Consider the following 23,963-nt stretch of genomic DNA (forward strand, 5'->3'; position numbering starts at 1 on the left):
TCCTGACTAAATAGCTAGATATTACAAGTTTTAAAAATTATTGGGGCACACTAGTGTCCCTCTTGTGGCACACAGGTTTAACAACTGAAAACTGTTTAACATTATAAAAAACAGAGAAAAACAACAGCTTGAGTACATTGATAACCTGACAGTTAACACTTCAAGGTGAGACAGAAAAATAGTACATTTTCCCCTAAAATAATATTTCCAGATCAGAATTTTTAAAAGAGCAATGTAATAGTAGAATGACTTACCTGTGGGACCACATTCTGTATGTATGATGATGGCTGCTGCTGCTTTTGCTGAACAGCACTTTCTATTGCTACTTTAGCTACAGTGCTTGGATCTGCTCCTGCTGGCACAGCAACCATTGTTGCACTGCAGCCAGCATTGTTGGGGTCACTGATTGTAACAATTCTAACGCCTACTTTATTTGGAATTCCTGTGACTGTTTCCCTATCATTATCCTCTGCTGGCCTCTTTACAGTTTTGCATTCTGCTGTGCCATTTGTAGACCGAACATCAGATGGTAGGGCAGGAGAATGGGACACTCTTGATCCTGAGTGGGGAACTATGATTTGATGCCCCTGTATGACAGAGGTTGTAGAATGTGGTGAGACAACCACACTTGGGCGTTGCTGAGGCACATCTGAATTCAAACTTGAAGTTAGAGGTCCATTAGGCAAATCAGTACCACTAAATTGCTGTGTTGCCACATTTGAAGTCTCCTGTATACTGCTCACAGGTGGTGAACCACCCAAAGTTAATACAGGTCCATTAGAAATTCTTTCTAGTTGATCACCTTTGGCAGTATCTTGCTGAGTGGCATCTAGTGTCCCTTGTGGTTCCATTGGAGATATCTCACCATTTCCTACATGATTGGAAGTTTTGTGATTTGGAATGTTTTTGCTTAAATGAGAACCATCTCCTTTATCAAAATCACAGATTCCATTAACTAAAGGTTTTCTCAAATCACTTTTGATATCCTGCATGTCCACTTGTTCAGAGTTCTGTTTTCCAGATGCTCCATTTTCACCTAATTCTAATGATGGCCCATTACTAATTAGTGAGCACTGATTAGCCTCACTTTGAATTTTCCCTGAGTTTGAAGGAGGTAGACTTGAGTCACTGTACTTTCTCCCATTTAAAAGACTTCCCACCTGCATTTCATTTTCTTTTGTATCCCCATTGCTGGTGTTCATGGTTCCTCGTCTGCAGGACGGATTCTCCATGACTTCAATTTTACGTTCATGAACATGTAAACCTGTTGCTTCTTTTGCTTCCTCCTCCTTTTGGCAAATTATTTTATCACCTTTGAATGGGGGAGTAGCAGTAGTACAAGATGATTGTCCAGCTGGAGATGCTTGACTGGCTGGAAGCGTTTGCACCTGAAGTCCAACTCCTGCCTGGGTCCCACTCATGGTAATTCCTTCTGGAGCAATTAGCTGAGTTCCATTTCCCTGACTCACAGTTGCAGTTGCAAAACTTGTATTTGGCACAACTGTTATGGTTACCTGGTTGCCTGAAGTCCCTTGGAAAATGGTTGCTGGGCTATTTGAGATCAGTGGACCTGGCAATATTTGTAAGTTCGAGATGGGCACGGTTTGCACTCCCCCTGTGGATGGCATTGCACCTTGGACCAACTGAACATTTTGCTGCCCAACTAACAGCTGCTGTGCTGGAGTTTGCCCCTGCATTCCAAAACCTGCTGCTTGGTTATTGGCCACCTGGTATACCACCTGAGGGCTAGGCGCTCTTGCATTATTAGGGGGAGGAACCTGTGGAGCTGGGAGAATAAGCTTACCACCTGGAGTTGAAGGACCACGTTTTGGAAGCAGCAACTGTTTTATTAGGCTTGACTCACCAGAAGCAGGCTGACCAACTGCATTTGTTTGCTGTGGTTGAACTTGCATCTGTACTTGTGGCTGCTGAACTTGTACTTGTACCTGCTGAGGTGGAGGTGCTGGTGAATGCTGCTGCTGCTGTCTTTTCACAGATAGCATTTGACTGACAGTAGGAGGTGGTCCCTGTGATTGAGGGGTGGAAGAAGATGACATGGCAGTAGGGACTTGGTTATTAGAAGCTGGGACAGGTGATGGTGAGGAAGATGGAGTTATGTTTGGTTGTCCAGTTAGCTGAACTGTCTGACCAGCTGGAAGAGCTGCTGGATTAGCAAGAACAATTTGGTGAATGGCTGGTGCATAAGTCTGACCTTGTTGAGCTGGCTGGCTTACAATCACTACACTTTGTTGGGTTGGCTGCTGTGGTTGTTGAATAGGCTGTTGTACCACCGTTGATGAAACTTGCTGAGAAGGGAGAGGTTTGGGTGCAATGTTCTGAAACCCAACCCTTGAGGGTTGTGGACTTGGGACACCAGCAATAGTAACCATTTGTCCTGTAGCTACCTGAAAATTCTGTACTGAAGTTGCTGAGACAATATTAGATGCAGAAGTTGTTACATACTGTGGGGGTGCTATGATAACAGTGTCTTGTGGCTGGCTACCAGCTGATGTCTGTTGAGATGAAGTTTGCACAGGTTGGGGTGATGTGGTGATCAACTGTTGACCCTGTGAAACTGTAGAAGTACATGCTGGCATGGTCTGTACTCTGCCAAATATATGACTCTGTGGGACAGTTTGTTGAATTACAGTAACAGGAGTGCCAGAAGGTATCTGACCTGGTACCACGGTGTGTAATGGAGACTGTTGTGGAATTACAGATGGATGATGAAGCAATGTCTGGGAATTTACAACAGTAACAGGCTGTGGCCCTGTACTATGATTCTGAACCACAGAACTCTGTGCAGTTCCTCCTCCCACAGCAATACTAACAGGAACTGCTGTCTGGGGTATAGAATTCTGGATCATTGTAGCCTTAACAACTTCACAAGGAATTGGAGCTTTATTTTGAATGACAGTCACCGGAGCATTTTGTTGCTGGTGGGTATGAACTGAAGGATTTGGTGGAATTCTTGAAACAGTCTGTGCCATAGTATGAACACCTTGAACTGGAAAAGACATTTGTGTTGCAGTCAAATTTGAAGATTGATTGGTAACAGGAGTCCTCTGAAAATGGTTTCCTACAGTTTGTGGTCCATGAGGGATTCCTGAAAATATAGGGGAAAAGTCAAACTTTATAATGAAATGACTGGAAAGCTGCATGTAGGAATTGTTTTACTTAAGACGAGAAAATAGTTTTAAGAAATTAATATCTAACAACTTTGCATCATATGATTAAATAACAGAAAATGCTACTGGAAAAACAAGGAAAAGTTATACATTTTAATGTATACAATATACATTTCATTAACTTGGTAATATTTAAAACAATAAAAATTATTACCTGCAGGTGAAGGACTTGTAGATATATCAGGAACAGAATCAACACGAACAACAGGAGTGGAAACTGGTTGCTGCTGATAGTACATCTGAATGGGAAGTGGTATAGCCCTCCGTTTTACTCCTACTACATGAATATGCGCCTGCCCACTATTACTGGAATCCTCCACTCTCTTCACTGAATGATTTGGAAACACCGTTCTGTAAAGTACACAATACTCAGTTTTGATTACTAGCACACTAGCGAAAAACACTAACTTCTAACAATGTTTACACAACAGTAGCAATCTACTCACTGCTACTTAGATATAAATCAGTGTGATTCAAACAGCTATATTCTGCAAGGGTGGGAAGCAGAGAAAGAAATATAAAAGATCAATTCTCCAGTTTTTAAAATAACTATTTATTAACATTGTTGGGTTTTAAACAGTTCTACTGCATATATAATTAACAAAAAAGCTGCATCTAAGCAATGCCTATTTTATGAATTTTCTAAAATGTCAAAGAACTTTAATATTTGAAGAGTGTTAGTTATAGCTTATTATTCAAGATTAGAAAGGGCAAAAGTCATGTCTTTAACATATAAAAGTAGGCAGAAAAAAAGCAAACTCAATTTCTTCCTTCTCTTTATTTGATAAACCTCATAATGTTCAAACATAAACGCCAGATTTGATGTCCAAAATTGCCCTGTATTTAAACTTCCACCATACTAACAACCTAATTATATGAAATTTTAAGTAGTGGAGATATTTAAAAAATATATATATATATATTGTATTTTCTCAAGTACTAGAAGAGTTGTAAGTGATGTAAATTAACTTTACTTAAAGTTAAGAACTATGAATCCTACCTAAGACATTTATAAAATCCAGTTGATGTTAGGATTCCACCACGAGCTAATTTACTGCAAGTTGAGAGGTACTCAGAATACATTTCTGCTCGAGAGACAGAACAATCTGGATTTACTTCAAAATGAGCATTTAGCCTAAAAGAGGAGAAAAATAAATTGCATTATGCAATACACTATAGGAGAATCTATATTTAAGTGTGCTACAACCATATGAAGGCAATGTATTATAAACTAATAATTATGCCTAGTCAAATTTTACTGCTTCATATATTATTAGCAAAAATACATGCTATCTTCTAGACAGACTAAATCAAATAAAGAGATTAACTATTTAATCATACTTATTTTAGTGTAAACATCATTAACAACAAAATAAAAACTGTGTTCATATTCCAACAAGAATAGATTTGGTCTGTTGGCAACAAATATTCTGCAACAAATAGTTTTACTTAGTGAATAAATAAAACTCAGGTCCCTGTCTTGTAATATTCAAAATATAACAGAAGTTCCCAATTATGAGCTATTGCTATACACTCTCATTCCCCACTTCAGAGAAATCTATTCTTATAGATTATTTCAAACTTCAGTTTTCATAAAGCGATTTCATAAAGCGATTTCTTTTTCATAAAGCGATTTCCACCTACAAGTTAGGATTGGAGGCCTAGTTACCCTTATAGGACTCTTTCTAGCACTTGTATAACAAGCCAACTTACAACTGTTTCTTGTAAACTGCATCAAATAATAAGTACGATAAAATATTGGCAAAATGAAACTCTCCCCTCCCCCAAGAAGTGGTAGAAATGTGCAACTGAGATTTATAAGACAAAATTTATACCTAACACCACACATTTTACAGTGGATATGGTACATACTTTTTTCTTTTTAATTAAATCTTTATTGTTCAGATTCTTAACAGTTGTTCCTCTTTTTACTCCCGATAGCTCCCATGGACCTGGTTCACACCCCACCCTTGCACTTATTCCCCTCCCCCCACTGTCCTCACCCATAGATGTACGATTTTCGTCCAGTCTTTTCCGACACTCCCCACACTCCTTTCCCCCCGCCCCAAAAATACTCAGTCCACTCCCTTTCTGTGCCCCTGATTCTATTATATTCACCAGTTTATTCTGTTCATCAGATTATTTATTCACTTGATTTTTAGATTCACTTGTTGATAGATGTGTATTTGTTGTTTATAATTTGTATCTTTACCTTTTTCTTCTTCTTCCTCTTCTTAAAGGATACCTTTCAGCATTTCATATAATACTGGTTTGGTGGGGGCTTGTCGACGAAGGAGCGCCTAGATCTTCTCTTTAAACCAATCTTTGTTTTAAGGCTGGTATGTCTGGGTATCAGCCTGGTAAACAAGACAGCTGAGGTCTGCCAGATCACCAATAAAATTAAACAATATGATGTGTCTTTGTGTGGTCCTCTTTGGATTCCTTTTGTTTGGGGTTCTCTGCCCTTCCTGGACTTGTAAGTCTATTTCTTTCACCAGGTAGGGGAAGTTTTCTGTCATTATTTCTTCAAATGGGTTTTCAATAGCTTGCTCTCTCTCTTCTTCTGGCACCGCCATAATTCGGATGTTGGTAGGCTTGAAGTTGTCCCAGAGGCTCCAAACACTATCTTCATATTTTTGGATTCTTTTTTATGTTTTTACAGTTGGGTGTTTTTTGCTTCTTCATATTTCGAATCTTTGACTTGATTCTTGTGATCCTCTAGTCTGCTGTTGGAACTCTGTATAATATTCTTTCGTTCAGTCAGTGTATGCTTAATTTCTAGTTGGTCCTTTTTCATAATCTCGAGGGTCTCACTAGATTTCTTGAGGGTCTTACTAAATTTATTGGCAGTTTATAGAAAATTCTTGAAAAACCTTATAAGTGTGGTTTTGAACTCTATATCCAGTAGTTTGCTTTCCTCCATTTCTGTCATTTGTGACCTGTTTCTTTGTCTCCATATTTTTTATGCTTCCCTGTGTTGATAGAGTGGCTTTCTGTGCTAGGTGTCCTATAGGGCCCAGTGGTTCAGCCTCCCCAATTACCTGAGGTGGACACTCTTGGTGCACCCCCTTGTGGGCTTTGTGCAGTTTTGTTGTAGTTATGCCTTGATTGTTGTAGGTATCACTGGGAGGAATTGACCTCCAGGCCAATTGGCTCTAAGAATCAGCTGTGTCTACAGTGGGAGAACTTCTGTGCTGGAGACACCCTTCTGGGGCAAGACTTACTTCAGTGGGGCTTTGGTGCTCACTGAGTCTGCCCCCTGAGTGTGTCCCTTATGTATGTGAGGAGTTGTAATCTGGATGGTCCCACTCTGACCACTGGGTACATTGGCTCTTAGATCTCTAAGGAGGTGCTAATTTAGCCTCTGCCTGAGGCTACCCAGCAGGAGCCCAGCTGTGAAGTAATGCAAGCTGCTGTGGGGCCTTGGGCCTTCTTTTGGAAGTTCTGGGTTTTTCTGACCCAGCTGCAGTTTGTTAGGTAATTTTCAGATTACAAAGGGCCAGGCCTTTCAAATGCAAAAGCCTCTGCGCACAGCTTGGGTGGGGCGGGGTCTCTGGGGATCAACAGGGTGGAGCAAGCAGCTATGGCTGCTCCTCAGTCCTTCCTGAAGAGGCCCCGCTTCTCAGTGTCTCTGTAATCACTGCAAGTACCTCTGAGAGAAAGCTGCCCTTGAGTTCCGACCAATGCCAGACAGTCCAGTTTCTCCTGTAAGAGTCTGAGTCCCCAGAGACTCGCCCAGAACTGGAGTTCAGAGCAGTCAGGAGTTTGAGACTCCCTCCGGATTGAAAAAGACAACCCTGTCCTCAGCTGCCAGCCCTTTCTGCATGCGCTTCCGTACCTCTGTACTTTACTTCCACACCGCACCTCCTCTGAATCTCAGTGTGCTTTTCTCTTTCCTTCTAGTTGTAGAATTTTCACTCAGCCAGCCTTTCTGTGATTCTGGATGATGTCCATTTTGTCTGTTAGTTGTATTTTTGAAGTTGTTGTGGGAGGCAGCAATTTCCAGTGTTTACCTATGCCACCATCTTGGTTTCTCAGTACATACTTTTTTCAACTTTCATAAACCTTTGAGTACAAAGTTTTCAAAACAACTAGACACAAAAAACTTTTTTTGTTTTCAATGTAGAAGATAAACATTTCCAAACATTATTGGAAGAGACTCATCAAGTATAAAGGGTCATGGTATAACTATATAGAACGTGTAGAAAGCAAATAAATAGAGATATTTAAAACCATAAACCTGATTTAAGTAAAGTAGAAAAGTCTAGAGAAAACTGTCATAGGAACAAAGATATGAAAGCACCAAAATATGGAACACAGAATGACAGAGTATGGAATGGGAAACAAATAATGTTGGAGAATAGAGAAAGGGATAAAGGAAAGGAAGTTTTAAAAGTAATACTTTACAGGAAAATAACCTTCATTTCAATCTGTTAATCTTCTAAATAAATTAAGTTAAAATTCATAAATAATGTAGAGGCAACTATCCAAGACAAAAAGAAATCGAACTTTTTTTTTTCCTTCAGAAAATGGCTGAGATATAACTACTCAATCTTCTCAAGAAAATATTATTTTCAAAGTTGCTCATTTCAATATAGACAAACTGGCTAGTCTATCATTTGATTAGTTTCCCCTTACTCACAAAAAGAAAAAATTAACTAGCAATGAATAAGAAGTTTTGCTTTTGATGAAAAAGATGAGACGCTTAACAAAATGTGGTTTTATTTTCTTAATGTCAGTCCAACTTAGTTTAATAAAACCTTAACTTGAGAAAAACAAATTCTACAATCTGACAAACTTTATTTTCTACAAAGTCAAAGATAATTTTTTAACACAAATTTTACTCTGAAATTAGGTGGTGTAATTTAATATAATTCTAGTCAAAGACTATTATCATTCTGAAGATTCTGATAAATATTTTTCTTTCAAATAATTCCAAAATATAGGTGAAATAGTTTTATATTGTCCATTCTTCGTATAAATGATATTCTATTCTAATTTAAAAGGATGACTGCTGAAATACATTTTCTTTTCTCTTTTGCTTTATTCTTCCCAAAGATAAAGCCTTAATAGAAATAAATCACTTACCACTGACAAGCAAACTTCTCACTATCTATTTCCACTATTCCTGGAGGTGGAGCAACATGCTGTGCTACAACTGCTCTGGAAGCTAAAGAAAAAAATACATTTACATCATTTTAAAAAATTTAGTCATTATATGACATATTTAGTTCATGGATACTGAAGCAATTAATATTCACAATGAATACCTTTTAAAAGGTATATAAACATAATGAAAATGTCGAATTTGAGAAAGAAACTTACAATGGAGCACATATTATACCAAGCACTGTCTTAGATGCTTTATATGAACTATTTTTTTTAACCTTACCATCATTCAAATAATAACAATAATATGGATTATATTGCTAATATAAACTTTCTCCCATGGGTCAGGCACTAGGTTAAATACTTTACATACATTATCTTTCTTAACTCTTTTGTGAGATGAGTACAGATAAGGAAACTCAGACTCAAAGTGATTATAATACCTAACCCAAAGTCACAAAGCTCAGCTTATCAGTAAATAAGCACCTCTCACTTTAGTTACAGAAGCAGGTTGTATCAGAAATCATAACTCTTTTGAATTTAAAAGATGAATATTGAGTCTATTAGTGGCATATATAAAATTTCTGAGATAAGATTAACTTAAAGCTGAAATGCTATGCTATATAACAAAGGAAATAATAAAAACATTAAAAATATGAGTTAATATAAACATATAATTTATATATAATATGAATCTCACATATTTATATTAACTATTTATATTATACTATTTCATCACTGAATCAGCATGATTTTATAATTTTTAAACGTATAAAATGAACCCACTTTTTGGCAGGTGACATTTTAGCAAAACTTCTCAGAATCCTCAAACAGAACAAATGCATTTCTAAGTCACTGGAAGTAGAGGCGCTCCATAGCACAGCCAATCTGCGAATGATCGAAGGAATTCTGACCTTTGTTTGATCAGCCCCCGCCTCCCCACATTAGAGTAGCAGCTAATAGCAGTCATTTAGTGAACATTTACTCTGTAATAAACCACTTACAGAGTGGTTTTTTACATTATTTGGTTCACTATTATGTATAGGTCTAAATTTAATTATCCCCATTTTGCAGATTAAAAAATTAAAGCTCAGAGACTAAGTTCACAAAGGAACACATGATAGAAAACAGCAAAGCTGGTGTAGATGAAAAGCCTTCTTTTAGGATTGGTGGATTTGAATCCAGGTTTATTACATTTCAGAGTTTTATTGTGATATGCTGCTGCTTTTTTTTTTTTAATGGACTGATGCGGGGAGGGGAGAGAGAGAGGGGGAGAGGGAGGAAGGGAGAAAGAGAGAGAGAGAGAGAGAGAGAGAGAGAGAGAGAGAGAGAGAGAGAGAGAAGGAAGGGGGAGAGGGAGAGAAGAAGAGGGAGAAATATCTATTTGTTGCTCCACTTATTTATGCATTCATTGGTTGATTTTTGTATGTGCCCCGAGCAAACCTGAAATGGTGTTGTATGGGGACAATGCTCTAACCAACTGAGCTACATCACCAGGACAATATGCTGCTTTTTAAAAATTTAAAAGTTAAAATATTTCCATCACCTTTTATCCCCTCAATGCCCTCTTCTACTTCCACCCATCCCCTCCAACCCGCAATCACCACACTACTGTCCATGTCCATGAGCTCTTTTTCTTTTATTTTTTGCTCAATCCCCTTCTCTCCCCAGCTGTCTGCCTGCTCTTTATCTATGTGTCTGTCTCTATTTTGCTTGGAAGTTCAGTTTGTTCATTAAATTACACATACGCATACAATCATATGGTACTTGTCTTTCTCTGACTGGCTTATTTCACTTAACCCAATGTTCTCCAGATCCATCCAGGCTGTCACAAGGGTAAAATTTTATTCCTTTTGATGGCAGAGTAGTACTCCATTATGTAGATGTACCACAGCTTTTTTATCTACTTATGGGCACTTGGGCTGCTTCCAAATATTGGCTATTGTAAATAATGCTGTAATGAACACAGGGGTACATACATTCTTTTGAATTAGTGTTTTGGGTTTCATTGGATAAATTCCCACAAGTGGAATTACTGGATCATAAGGCTGCTGCTGCTTTTTTTAAAAATATATTTTATTGATTTTTTTACAGAGAGGAAGGAAGAGGGATACTTAGAAACATTGATGAGAAACATTGATCAGCTGACTCCTGCACACCCCCTACTGGGGATGTGCTGGCAACCAAGGTACATGTATGCCCTTGACCGGAATATCGAACCCGGGACCCTTCAGTCCACAGGTTGACGCTCTATTCACTGCGCCAAACCGGCTAGGGCGAGGCTGCTTCTTCTTAATAGAACATAATTAGAACCAAAATTACTTTCCTAGTGCAACCTCAGCTCATCTTTTCTTCTCCTCCTAACTTGAAAACACTGTTACAGAAAATACCTTTCTAGGGCCTGAACCTATGTAGAAATATTCCTTTTACTTCACCAACTGTACATGAAAGTATACCCTACTTAGACTAAAATATACTAAATCAATTAACAATTGCATGAAATATTAAAAATTATGTTAGTATTATGAGAAACTTTACAAACATAATTAAGGAAGAATGATGCAGCCACAGTTAAATTAAGAATATAATCTGGAAACAGAATTACTATGAAAGTGGCTACAAACTGAGAAGCATTTTCCTCAGGATACCTGAAGACCTTTCAAAGGATACAAAGGTGCTTATACATTAAAAGCATATTTTTTTTTTTGCAAATTTTTTTTCTTTATTGATTTTAGAGGAGTGAGGTTTGGGGGCAGGGGGACAGGCTGCTCCACCTATCCATGCATCCATTGGCTGCCCCTTGCACATGTCCTGTCTGGGACTGAAGGCACAACCCAGTCACACGGGGACAACACTCTAACCAGCCAAGCCGCCAGGCCAGGGCAGTAATTAACTTATACTTTAAAAGGAATCAATTTACAGATACTCAACTTTTGTATATATTCTTTCCTACAACTGTGTTGCCTGAATACATCACCTCCTCTTTGATAACTGCTCTTCTCCAACTTTGGAACAGAAAGTTTTAAATCTCACCCATTCTTAATAATACTGTAGGATTATGGTGAAGAAATTTAGATGTCAACCTAAAAATGGGTGAAAGATTACTTAACTTTTCATAGTGATGAGAGAAAGTGAGGGAAAAGTTTGAAGATGACCATTCCCTAAGAAAGCAGTATTAAACTAGGGGGGCAGAGGTGAAGGGTGTGAGCAAAACTATAAATGGTAACTAATCAAATAATTAAAAAGCTGTCATTCATAATGAGCAAGTAATAAAGTGCTCACTAGATCAAAAATGAACTCTTTTAGTCCTTAGAGACCTATTCACACCTTCTATAAATGAATGACTACATAAATAAACAAACGCAATGTTTAATTTCATCCACTTGTCAAATGAGGACCAAATCTTAGTGAGTTAATTCATTAAGGTCACAGGTTAGTGACAAGGCAAAAAAAATAACAGCGTTCATCGAAAATATCCCTGAATATTTTTCAAATAGTCCATTATGACTCTATATCACTGGTAATTTATTAATTCCTTTCTTGGTTGGACAGTTTCTCTATGGCCCTCAATTAATTTAATCTTCAGTTTCTTTGAGGATAAACATAGACCTCCACCACTTTCTTAATTGGCAATATGAAGTATTTCACTTCTTTTTAAAGTTTGAGAAACCATTAATATTCTGACCACTGATTCCCCAATATGCACTGCCTATTTGACATCTATTGCCTGTGGGTGAAACCTCATTGAATAGATTAGTAGTCAAAACTACCTATTTTTTTTCATGCCTTCTATTATTTGTCCAGTCTGTTGGTTGAATTCAAATTACATGAACATGTGATACAACTCTACCATATATTTCTGAAGAACATAATGGAAATCAATGAAATATGTGACATATTACATACTTTGAGTAAATACAGCATATAATCTTGATTCCATCATAGTAAAATAGAGATTGGGACCACAGTTAAATAAAAGGGGAACAAGATGGCTGGAGTGATATGATTAGAGTCTGAACTGAGTCATAAGCACTGATAATTGAAGAGGTCCAGGTATTTAGGAGACTCAACAAAATCTGGTGATTAAATGAATGTTGTAAAGATTAAGGATAATGAGATTTTGGTTTTAAGGGTAGTGTAGGAGGAGGTTGAGAAAGATCTTAATGTATTTCTAGCCTGAAATGAAGAAGCAGGTAAAGAGAGAGGATAAGGCATAGGAATGAGAAAATGGGAAAGACTGGTATTTAGAGCACAGCTTCAGAAGAAGTTAACATGTCTTCCTATGACAAGGGGAAGCTGAAAGAGAATAAAGTTCAGATGACAATAAGCTTGTAAGTGAAGGATTAAAAAGTTTGAAGAAATTTATGCCACACAGCATGCATACTACCTGCAAAGTCAGAGGTAAGATCAACTGAGAAAATGAGCACCCTCCATTAAAAACAAAATACAAGAAAAGAGAAATGTCTTGGGAATAGTGAGAGGTGGGAGAGCAGGTAAAGTAAAAGATGGATTGTTTTTTGTAGGACAAATGAAGGTGGAGAGAGCACTCTACAAAAAGACTGAAAGCGGTAAAATATAATGACTAAGCCAGAAGAAAAAACTCCAAGGAGAATATTAGTTATTAGAGAGGTCTGAATTTTAATGAAATATATTTGAGTTAAACAGAATTTACCCAAAGGACTCTAGGAAGGGTGTAGAATGCCAGTATACATGCTTGTACATGTGTTTGTGTACAAATGCACATGTGAGTGATCCTAGGCTCTGGTTCTGTGTTGTTTGGGCCAAGATTTAGAAGTATTAGGGGGGTACTGTCCTGATGTATTCTGATGACCACCTGAGAAAATTATAACATATGATTAACCCATTCTTAGTTTATCAATTTCCAATGACCAAAATCACATGAAGCCCACTTGTGGCACTTCTTATTGCTCTCACAATTGTGAATCTAATCCTTAACAATCCTCAAAATGCCGCTTAACTTCATCTCTCTATTATATTATTATATTATACTGCTCCTGGAATGTATAACTAAGAAATTAAAGTACATACTCAAGTTCTCCTTTAGCCTACTCTACTATAAAATCTCAGTTCCCCAAAGTGCACATCTAAAATTATCCTTAGTATTAAATCTTACACACCAATAACCACACTGAAAAAGAATATGTAAAAACACTAACCTGGGGCGGCTGCTACATGGATCTGGGTTTGAACTTGCTCTACAGCTTGCGTCCTAATTTCAGATAAAACTTGATGACTGGAACTTGGATGTTCAACGAGTTTTACTGCAGCTAGTGCATCAGGGCCAAACATTTGAATATCCATAGAAACTAGACATACTAACATGTCTAAAATAAATTAAAAAACCAATAGTTATCAATCAATAATATTTTTTTTAAAAAATCATACTGCTTAAAACCACATGCTGTACAGAATACTACTTCTCAAATCCAGTCTATAAATTGTTGTACATTAGAATTATCTGTGGATCTTTAAAAAAAGATTTTAGGCTCAGTCTCTAAAGAATGATTAGTAACTCTGAAGTGGGGGTTAGGTTTCCTTATTTTTAAGGAGCTTCCCAAGTGATTCTGATGTGTAGCCAGACTCAGGAACTCTTACATGGAAAGTGACACAATTTCTCCAAAATAATTTCATTCAAAATCTTTATTAACTCTGATTTTAAAATTCATATAAGAGGAAGAAAACATTGGAATCACTGACGAAAATGTTAACATGACATACTTCATTTAGTAAGTATATTTAACACTCATAACCTGCCATGGAGGTGAGTTCACTGGTTTTAAGGATAGTACCACTATCAGCTACTTCTAGGGACAAAAAGAAGCTTGTTTTACTTAACTTTAGTCGCTTAATAGTAACAGCTGACCATCTGAACTAGAAAGACCTATTGCCCAGGGAGTCAAATATAGCAGTTCTGTTGATTTCAAATTTCACATACTAATATAGTAACAGCAATAAAGAGAAGGAATAGGGATTACTAGTCACATACATCCTGGACTGTATTATGATAGAAGTTTCTTGCTCATCTAAAATAAGCAGAAAGAATAATACAAACAAATGTGTCTGAAAGGATAATGACTCCTCAAAATAAACAGTAAACCCCAAATATCAATTGTGATTTCATATAGCATCACATTACGTATTTTCATCTCAATTAAAAAAAAAAAAACAACTTACATGTGTCTTTGGTTTAGTCTTACCTATGCTCTTTTCTACTTTAGCAATTTTTGTACAAGCTACATCTCCCATTTCTGTGAGCATATATAGCACCTCGAGTGTTGAGATTACGAGCAGTACATCAGGTAAAGTGAGATGACAAATGATCTCTCTGTATGAGTCCTGATCGACATATTCACAAATCAAAACACCATTATCTTCTGCTTTGCAAAGATTTCCCAAAATTTCCATGCCTGAAAAGCATACACATAAAAAAAGGTATTTGGGGGTTTTTTTATCCTCATCCGAGGACATATTTTTAAAATTATTTTAATTGATCTTAGGCGGGAGGAACATCGATATGAGATATATCCGTCGACTATTGCTTCTTGTACATGCCCAACTGAGGATCAAATCCACAACACAGGTATGTGCCCTGGCTGGGAATCAAATCCAAAACCTTTTGGTGTAGGGGACAGCAACCCAACCCACTGAGTAGCCAGACCAGGGCTATACTAGTATTTGTTTTTTAACAGATGATAAAAAGTTTGGGCACTTACCCCTCATCTTTAAAAACCTATCCCTTGACATTAGGCATTTTGTAACAGTATGAAACATCAGATGAGTAGTTTTGAAATCAACAGGATCCAATAAAAGCTGGAAAAAGAAAGGACACTATTATTGAGGTACGCCTCTTCCAATGTAGTATATTTCACATTTAATAAAAAGTGAATAGAAAATATTGCATAACTTTAAAAAATGTAATTACTGTGAGCACAGCCACCACTACATTTGGAGCATCATTTCAAATATTTCTTTTACCCATAAAAGTGTGTGATACTTCTACAATACCATTTTAGGCAGAAACTATATGTAAGCATTGAATACTCTATAAGTATGGCAAATATAATAATGCCACATCCTGAAAATTTAAAGTAAATATTGTCACTAACTATTAAAACTGTTTCAAGTTACTGTCACATGCTTACCTCAGCTGCAATATTTCCTAATGTGTCAAGGCCTAATTGCCTTAGGGAAATAAAATGACTATGTGCAGAAAGTAATAGGAAACGAAGACAGGTACGATTAGCTGCCAAGAGCTTAACATTTCCCTCCTCAAAAGAAAGGTTTCGCAAAATCACTGCAATCTGAAGTACCCGCTGTCCTTCAATATCATTAATGCCCAGCTTTCGAGGTGGATGAAATAAAGACTCCCAAATCCATTCTCCTGATGTACCTTCTACAACAGAAAATATATATTATACTCATTAATATTTCATTTGTTATTATTGATATTTCAAAGTAATTTAAATTTTTTTCTTACTGACTTACCATGAGACTTGTTTCTATCAGAAATAAGATCACGGACTTCATTATCATCAACAATGTCTTTCCAAAACTATAATGAGAAATTGTTATGCTTAATTCCGACAATTTTAAAGAACTATTCTATTACTTTAAAAGTAGTCACACATATGATAAAACTTTTTTTAGTTCATATAGGTATCACTATATTCTGTGTATTTAATTCATTAACATAAATGCTTGATTTTCTATAGTTAAGGAACTTATACAATACAGTATCATTCTGAACCAGGGGGTCTTGGCTTGGGATCCACAGATCCTTAGAAAGTCTGTCAAAGAAATTAGGGCATATATGAACTTGAATGAGTGGGAAAAATGACATGTTCATAACCTCTAACTAAAATTTAGCAGTTCCTTAGCATTTTCTTCAACTCTAAATGTTAGACAAACCATAGTAATATTAGCAGTATCTGTGACATTGTCAACAATATGAATCAGATATTTTCCGATCACTTTATAGCTATGAAAAATATACAGAAAGTGTTTATGCTCATTAAAATTATAAGTCATTAATCCCACTAGCAAACTGCAATAATCACTGTCTTCCTGTTTATAGACACTCCAGAGACGCAGTTACTGAGTAAATCAATATCTAGAAGGAAATCAAACAGCAAGTGGTGAAGTTATGTGTTCCTGAATTGGTAACCCAGATATTGAAGTTGCTTTCCAGAATTATGTATCTACAAACTATTTTTTTAATCCATATGTGAGAGGAGATGAGTCAAAATCTCTTGTTTAATGTTCTTTTCCAGGCTAAGAAACAAATGCTTTTATACTGATATGTCTATACAAAATGACTGATATGTCTATACAAAATGAATTTCAATTTGTCTATGCCATTTAACTGCATTATCTTGTTATTTCTGTACCCAAAGAAGTACATGGGCTATTCACTTTTTATTTCTAAAACTTCTCAGATGTATGTTTCAAAATAATTGCATTTTACTTTGGGAAATAGGTTCTTTTGCAGTTAAAGTCACTAGTCTGAGAAAAAGTCCACCACCAAAGGACCCCTCAACAAAAAGAAAACCAAAACCCTCATGATTAAAAAATGTTAAGCAACAATAAAAAAAAAAGAACTAGGAATATGAAGAACAGAGACAATGTTTAATAACCAAGAAAAACAGGGCCACAAGAAATTCAAAGAAAGATATCAAACCTGAGGCTGGTGCCATTTTTGGGCTCAGCCCATCTGTTTTGCAGATGACCTAATAAATTTATAAATCTTTACCAAAAAAAAAAATCAAACATTAAATTTTAAATGACCATGGATAAATAGCTGAGTCATCAAGAAAATATAACAATCCTATACGTATATGCAATAACAGAGGCTCAAAATACATGAAGCCAAAAATGACAACTGAAAGGGGATGTAAATATTCATAATTATAGTTGATAATTTCAACACTCATCTCTCAAGAAATCATAGAATAATTACATAGAAAAGTAATAATAATAATAGAGAACTCTTGAACAACACTGTCAACCACCTTGATCTAATTGATATCAATAAATACTATATCCAACAATAGAACACACACTCTTTTCAAGTCACAGGAAACATTCATCAAGGAAGACCATATACTGAACCCTAAAACAAGTCTTGATAAGTTTAAAAGAACTGAAAACATATAGAATATGTTCTCTGACAATAATGGAATGTGATTAAAAATCAGTAATAATAATGACAGTGAAAGCTATTTTGAAAATGAACAGTCAGAAATTAAACAGAATACATCTATATAACCTATTAATCAAAGACAAAAATCACAAGGGAAATAAGACAATATCTTGATTTAAAAGAAAATAAAAAGTCAACATAAAATTTGGGGGACAAATTAAAGCAGTTTATAGACAGAATTTATAGCTTTATACACTGATATTAGTCAAGAAAAGTTTAGAACCAATGGTCTAAGATTCTATTTTAAGAAACCTGAAAAAGAGCAAAGTAATACATAAAAAAGTAGTGTGTAAATCAGTCAGTAAATGGAGATGGAGTCATTCCACTGTCCCTGAATTATTTAAAAAGTGTACAGTAGTAAAAGTACTAATTTACTAAATTAGTAAGAATTAAAACTATAATCTCTAGCGCAATCAATGAGAGAACAGAATACGTGTACAAATACCAAACTAAGAGGATGGAAAATTAATTACTGAACAATATTCATTCAAATAAACTGAAAAAAAGGTAAGAAGGGGAAAAAATCCAAAAACTGAACAGGCAGAATGTATAGAAACCAATGCAAAATATGGTAAATTTAAATATAATAATACAATTACATCAAAATTACATTTAAGGTAAATGGAATAAATACACTAATTTAAAAACCAAGTTTTTCACACTGGAGAAAAATGTTTTTTACAAAAAGTCATCTAAAAAATTAAGAATAAGAAAGGTTGAGCCCACCAGGTGTGGCTCACTGGTTACAGGTTCTATTTCAGGTGGGAGCAAATGCCCAGGCTGTGGGTTCTTTTCCCAGTAGGGGGCATGCAGGAGGCAGCCGACTGAGGTTTCTATCTCTCTCCCTCTCCCTTCCTCTCCCTTTAAAATCAATTAAAACATTTATATTCCACAAATGAGTGAGATCATGTGATATTTATCTTTCCCCAACTGGCTTATTTCATTAAGCATAATGCTCTCCAGGTCTGTTCGTGCTGTTGCAAACAGTAAGAGTTCTTTCTTTTTTACAGCAGCATAGTATTCCGATGAGTAGATGTACCACTGTTTTTCAATCCACTCATCTGCTGATGGGCACTCAGGCTGTTTCCAAGTCCTAGCTATTGTAAATGTTGCTGCTATGAACATAGGGGTACATATATTCTTTCTGATTGGTGTTTCTGATTTCTTGGGATATATTCCTAGAAATAAGATTACTGGGTCAAATCGCAATTTCATTTTTAATTTTTGGAGGAAACTCCATACTGATGAACAAAAATAGAACCAGAGACATAGAAGCATCAAACAGAGGGAAGATAGGGGTGGGCCAGGGGAAGTGGTGGTGGTGGTGGCGGGGGAGATCAACCAAAGGACTTTTATGTATGCATATAAGCAGAACCAATGGACACAAACAGTAGGGAGGTGAGGGCCTGTGCGAGGGGACAGAAGCGGGCAGGGAAAGGTCAATGGAGGAAAAGAAGACATATGTCATATTCTCAATAATAAAGAGTTTTTAAAAAAATCAATTAAAACACACATAAAGAAAGGTTAAAAGTAAAATTTGAACTATATAAACATCTACCAAATGAAAGTAGACATGGTTATACTGGTATCAGACAGGAAAAAAAAAAAGTAGATTTAAAGGCAAAAAAATATGCTTTACAGTATATACAATAGACTAGGAAGCTATAACTATAGTGAAATTCAGTTAGATATTAATAAGAAATAGAAAAGTAAAAAAAAATTCATATGACCCTGACCGATGTGGCTCAGTTGGTTGGGCATTCTCCCATACACTAAAGGGTTGGTGGTTCGATTTCCAGTCAGAGAACATGCCCGGTTTGGGGCTCCATCACCAGTTGGGGCATGCAGGAGGCAGCTAAATGATGTTTTGCTCTCACATTGATGCTTTTCTCCCTCTCTCCCTTTCTTTCCCCCTCTCCCTAAGAATCAATATAAATATATTTTTTAAAAAGTCCTATGTTTTTGAAAATTAAGAAAATTCCCTTCAACTAATCCATGTACCAAAGAGTAAAGCATAGTGGTAATTAGGAGATATTTTAAGCAGAATTAAAGATGAAATATTAATATTAAAAAGGAAAGAATTAAGTTAAATGTGTGCTTCTAGGGAATTTTATGGATTTAAATGTATTAGAAAAAATAAAAACAAAAATCAATGATGTAAACACCAGATTAAGAAGTTAGAAATTGTGTAGCAAATTAAACCCAAAGAACATAGTATATCGAAAATATAAACAGCAGAAATCAATAAAAACAATACAACAGAGATGATCATCTAATCATTCTTAACTTATTTGTGTCTTTCTGATTTCATGTGATAGTGATTATAATGACAGCCCCACTTTCCTTTGTGATTGCATATGTAAATATGTAAATAAACATTTTGAACATCTTATACTTAATTACCAATATTCTGAGTTAAAGAAAATTATCTGCTTAACTACAACCAAGAGGCTTAGATTTTAATGGGTAGGGTGAGGACAGGTCTTTGTGTCGGTTTGTGAAGTGGAGAATTTGAAATGCAACTTCGTATCATGTGAGAAATGTGAAAGTCTAGTAACCTCAAAAGAAGGGAGATAAAAAAGATTGTCTCTACTTGAGCTTTGAGTTAAAAAAACAATCCCCTAAATATTTCACTACTAGCCTGCTCTAGAACCCGCATGGGTTTTGTTTTACTATCAGAGTTATTTGAAAAGCTCCACTAAAGAAACTAATATGAAGTCATTCTGATCAGTATTTCTTTTCAATTTTTTGGCAAATGCAATACAGAAGTGGAAAAATAAACTCTCCATTTAATCTGTAAAAAGAAAAATCCCACATAAACAGGTCTGCTGAAATTTATAAACCAACATAAAACACAAAAGTAGAGTAGAAAGAGTTGCAAGAGGCTTAGCTATCAGAATTATCAGATGTACATGTTTGTGTGTCTGTAATTTATAATTTATATATAATATATATTGTTTACTCATTATATGTAATTTATATATTAATAAATTTTATCTTTTTAATATACTTTGAATATATATAAATTAAAATTATTAAAAACATTAAAGGGCTACTTTGGAAAATTACAAAATGAATTTCTAGAAATTAAAACAATCACTAAAATAAAACTTAACAGATGAGTCAAGTGGAATATTAGTCACAGCTAAAGAGTCATTAAACAAACTGAAAAACAGCCATTAGGAAATTACACTGCTGCTCAGAATCTGGGTTTCCTCAGATTTATTGTTTTATTAAAGATTTATCATTTTCAGAAATCAATGTTTACTAGAATAAGAACTTTATTTCCGTTTATTAGCTATTCTAAAAGCACTTTATGCAACTTAATCACAACTTTTAAGTAGATATCTCTATGTATTACAATAAAGATTAATGTATAGGTAGTATCATGTAAATAAATGATATATACATGATATAGGCCCTTGGCTACATGAATACAATGATTCAATATTTTAAAAAATGTATTCAAAATTACCTTAACAAAATCTCTATCAGTCTTCTCCTTCCATTCTTCTCCAAATACAGTAGAAAAGGATCCTAAAGCTAAAAGAATAGTATATTCAATAGCATGGAATTATTTTTATCACTTAATTCCTTAATAATAGGTAGGTGTAGAAAAACGGTAAAAACACATTTTAAGATATCTTCTTGTTCACTAAAAACTGTTTCATAGTAAATGATAGAAAGTCATAGTAATCTCTTTTGAAATAGTATTTCAAATTATGAAAACAAATATTAGATGGAAAAATTAATTTTTTGTTTCTTTTATTATATGTCTTCAAACACAAAGTGTATCAACATTCCACATTTTCAAAGGAAGTGGCAATATATTTATCGCTCAATTAAAATACCATGCCCTAAAAAATAAATCAAAACCTCTCAAAAGCCTAACAAAATCAAATATACCCAAAATTCTCATATTCAAATAAATCATTTTCATAATGTTAAAACAGTGTTTTAAGTATGGGGACTTCAAAAAGTCTCTGTACTCTGGAATGCTAAATTTCTGACTTTCTTAAATTGCATTTTCTAAATTATTAATGTTTTAGATTGCTACACTGAATAATTTATTATTTTAGGTAAACAAAAATGCTTAAAGAATGTAAGATAAACTGGGTCTAAAAAATATCATACTTCAGTGAACCAAAACTGTTAACATTACTTCTATCAAATATACATGTTTAGTCCTTATTCAGTGATTAAATGATAAGACTTCAAAAAAGATTATTCTGGTTTGAGAATATTCTTTCTAAAAACTTCATTTTAAGGTTTCTAAAAATGTGGAACAATTTTAAACTTCATTCAATATTAAACGCTGAACGTTAAATCTTTAAAATACCAAAATAACTAATTAAAAATAATACTGAATGCAAACTGTAATTGAAAAATAAAATTTAAAAATAAAGAAAATATTAGGAATCAAAGAACATAATATTGAGATGGAAATCACCAAATTTAGATCTTAAAAATTATGATATAAACTGAGAAGTACTGATCTCTGTCCCTTCCCCATGTAACCAAGAATAAGAATCGTTTCAGAAAAAGAAACTAATTCCCACTATTGTTTAAGCTAATTTCGAAACTGCCTTCATATAAAATAAGTACATGTCCAATTTTAAGGAATCCTACTTAGATGATCCCTATAAATTTATGTTTGAAAGTATACTACGTGACACAAATCAAATCACAGAAAAAGAAACCAATTTGCAAACATGTTGCTATTTATAGATTTAAAAAATCATGAATCTATAAAGTATTACAAGAAATTCTTAGGCTGTGTCGATTGTGCCATATATAAATATATATATGATAAAATAATTTCATCGTAAGTGAATACTTTACCTTTTAATAGCATATACTTCTGGAAAAAGAAGTTACAATGGTGTTGGGGTAGGAGGGTTGAGGAGCAAATAAATATTTGTATCAATAATATTCAGCTAACATGGATATTTTAAAAAGAAAAACTATGAGCAAGAAAAGATTTCAAAAGATATTATCTCAATCTCTATTAAATAAACTATTACACTACAAGTAGAGAACTGAACTATTTGGTCTGAAGAAAACCTAGATTTAGTAAGAGATTAATTTCACAGAAAATAAAAAACTTGATTTATGAAAACCTATACCTCTGTAAACATTACAACTATAAAGGATATGAAATATTTGATAAATCCTATGTTGATTATTTAGGCAGCAAATTTTAAAATGCACTGATCTAAACTGTTTAGTTAAAAATGCAAACATTATTATTTTAAATACATTTAAATAAAACAAATAAAAAATGTTATTATATTGACTAATAAAAAGTACTTTTCTCCTTAAGTAACTTAAAAACAAAACCTATAACACCTTTATAGAATAATAATTCAATGTGTTCGGCTTAAAACTTACTGTCGTCAAACACCCCAGCATTAGCAAGTAATAAAGTGATGATTTTAGGGTCTTTTTCAAGTTGCATGACATGTTTGCTTTCATTTGACAGAAGAGTGCATACATTAATAGCAAAATCCACTTCATTTGGGAGTCCAGATAACAGTGAAAGCACCAATTTGTTATAATCATTTGGCGAATTGAAGTCCATAGATAGCCCATAACTTTGACGAAGATAATCTAACAAAGATAAAAACAAAAACACCTTATGTTTATCAAGGAATAGAAACCATTATTGTTAATATCCTCTGAATAAAAGATAGGAGCTTGTTGTGTGTGTTTTTAATATAAACTAAGTGAATTAAAGAATTCAACTTTTTTTAAGAGTTCAATTTTGTAAACTTCCTAAATTAAAATTATATTCTTCAGAAAGTATTAAAATAGAAAAATGTACATGCCCTCTTGGATATGACTATCAAATTATTATTGTGTCGTTATTTTAATTGGTCTATACTTTTTATAAACTTGCATTTCGAAGGACTTATTCTGATTTTTATATAAGTATACTATAAAGCTAGTGGACTGGTTCCTTTAAAATTTTTAACAATATCATGATTTTAGACACACTGCCTATCTTCTTTATCTAATTGTAGAATTATTTCTTTTTTCGTCACCTGAGGGTATTTTTTCATTGATTTTTTTTTTTTTTTAGAGAGAGAGAATGGAAGGGAGGGAGGGAAGAGGAGAGACACATCCACGAGAGAGATCATCGATTGGTTACCTCTCAATGGGGGTCAGGGATTGAACCTGCAACCCAGGTACGTGCCCTTGACCAGGAATCGAACCTGCAAGCCTTCGGTGTGTGGGCCAACTTCTTAACCATTGAGAAACACAGGCCAGGGCAGAATTATTCCCTTTAAAGTTAGCTTTATTATGATATAATTAACAAAGTAAAATTCATAACTTTTAGTTCTATAGTTATGAATTTTGATACAGTCTTTTAACCACAACCACAACGAAGATATAGTAATTCCATCACCCAAAAAGTTTCTTTAAATGCTCCTTTGTAGTCAAAT

General features: G+C 34.7%; 1 protein-coding gene and 1 long non-coding RNA gene across 4 annotated transcripts in view; one reads left to right on the plus strand and one right to left on the minus strand.

Annotated features, from left to right (window-relative positions):
• Positions 1–23,963, minus strand: part of ARID2 (AT-rich interaction domain 2) — a 190,179-nt gene that overhangs the window by 54,611 nt on the left and 111,605 nt on the right. Inside the window, exons 3-14 of one of the 3 annotated variants that reach the window (XM_015558619.1) lie at positions 22,909–23,127; positions 22,360–22,378; positions 20,993–21,060; positions 15,804–15,870; positions 15,461–15,711; positions 15,032–15,128; positions 14,516–14,725; positions 13,475–13,642; positions 8,277–8,358; positions 4,189–4,323; positions 3,343–3,539; positions 255–3,106 (exon numbers count right to left, since the gene is read on the minus strand). In XM_015558619.1, the coding sequence (XP_015414105.1) occupies positions 255–3,106; positions 3,343–3,539; positions 4,189–4,323; positions 8,277–8,358; positions 13,475–13,642; positions 14,516–14,725; positions 15,032–15,128; positions 15,461–15,711; positions 15,804–15,870; positions 20,993–21,060; positions 22,360–22,378; positions 22,909–23,127 (4,365 nt within the window). Of the gene's footprint in view, positions 1–254; positions 3,107–3,342; positions 3,540–4,188; positions 4,324–8,276; positions 8,359–13,474; positions 13,643–14,515; positions 14,726–15,031; positions 15,129–15,460; positions 15,712–15,803; positions 15,871–20,992; positions 21,061–22,359; positions 22,379–22,908; positions 23,130–23,963 lie in introns of all 3 variants that reach the window. The other 2 variants (XM_006755528.2, XM_015558620.1) reach the window with 2 other exon arrangements.
• On the plus strand, positions 7,055–17,086 carry LOC107181795. Its single transcript, XR_001512504.1, has 3 exons — positions 7,055–7,067; positions 14,751–14,760; positions 17,001–17,086. It is a non-coding gene; the product is annotated as an uncharacterized LOC107181795 (long non-coding RNA).

This window comes from Myotis davidii, unplaced genomic scaffold, assembly GCF_000327345.1.
Source record: "Myotis davidii unplaced genomic scaffold, ASM32734v1 scaffold290, whole genome shotgun sequence".
Lineage (NCBI taxonomy): Eukaryota > Metazoa > Chordata > Mammalia > Chiroptera > Vespertilionidae > Myotis > Myotis davidii.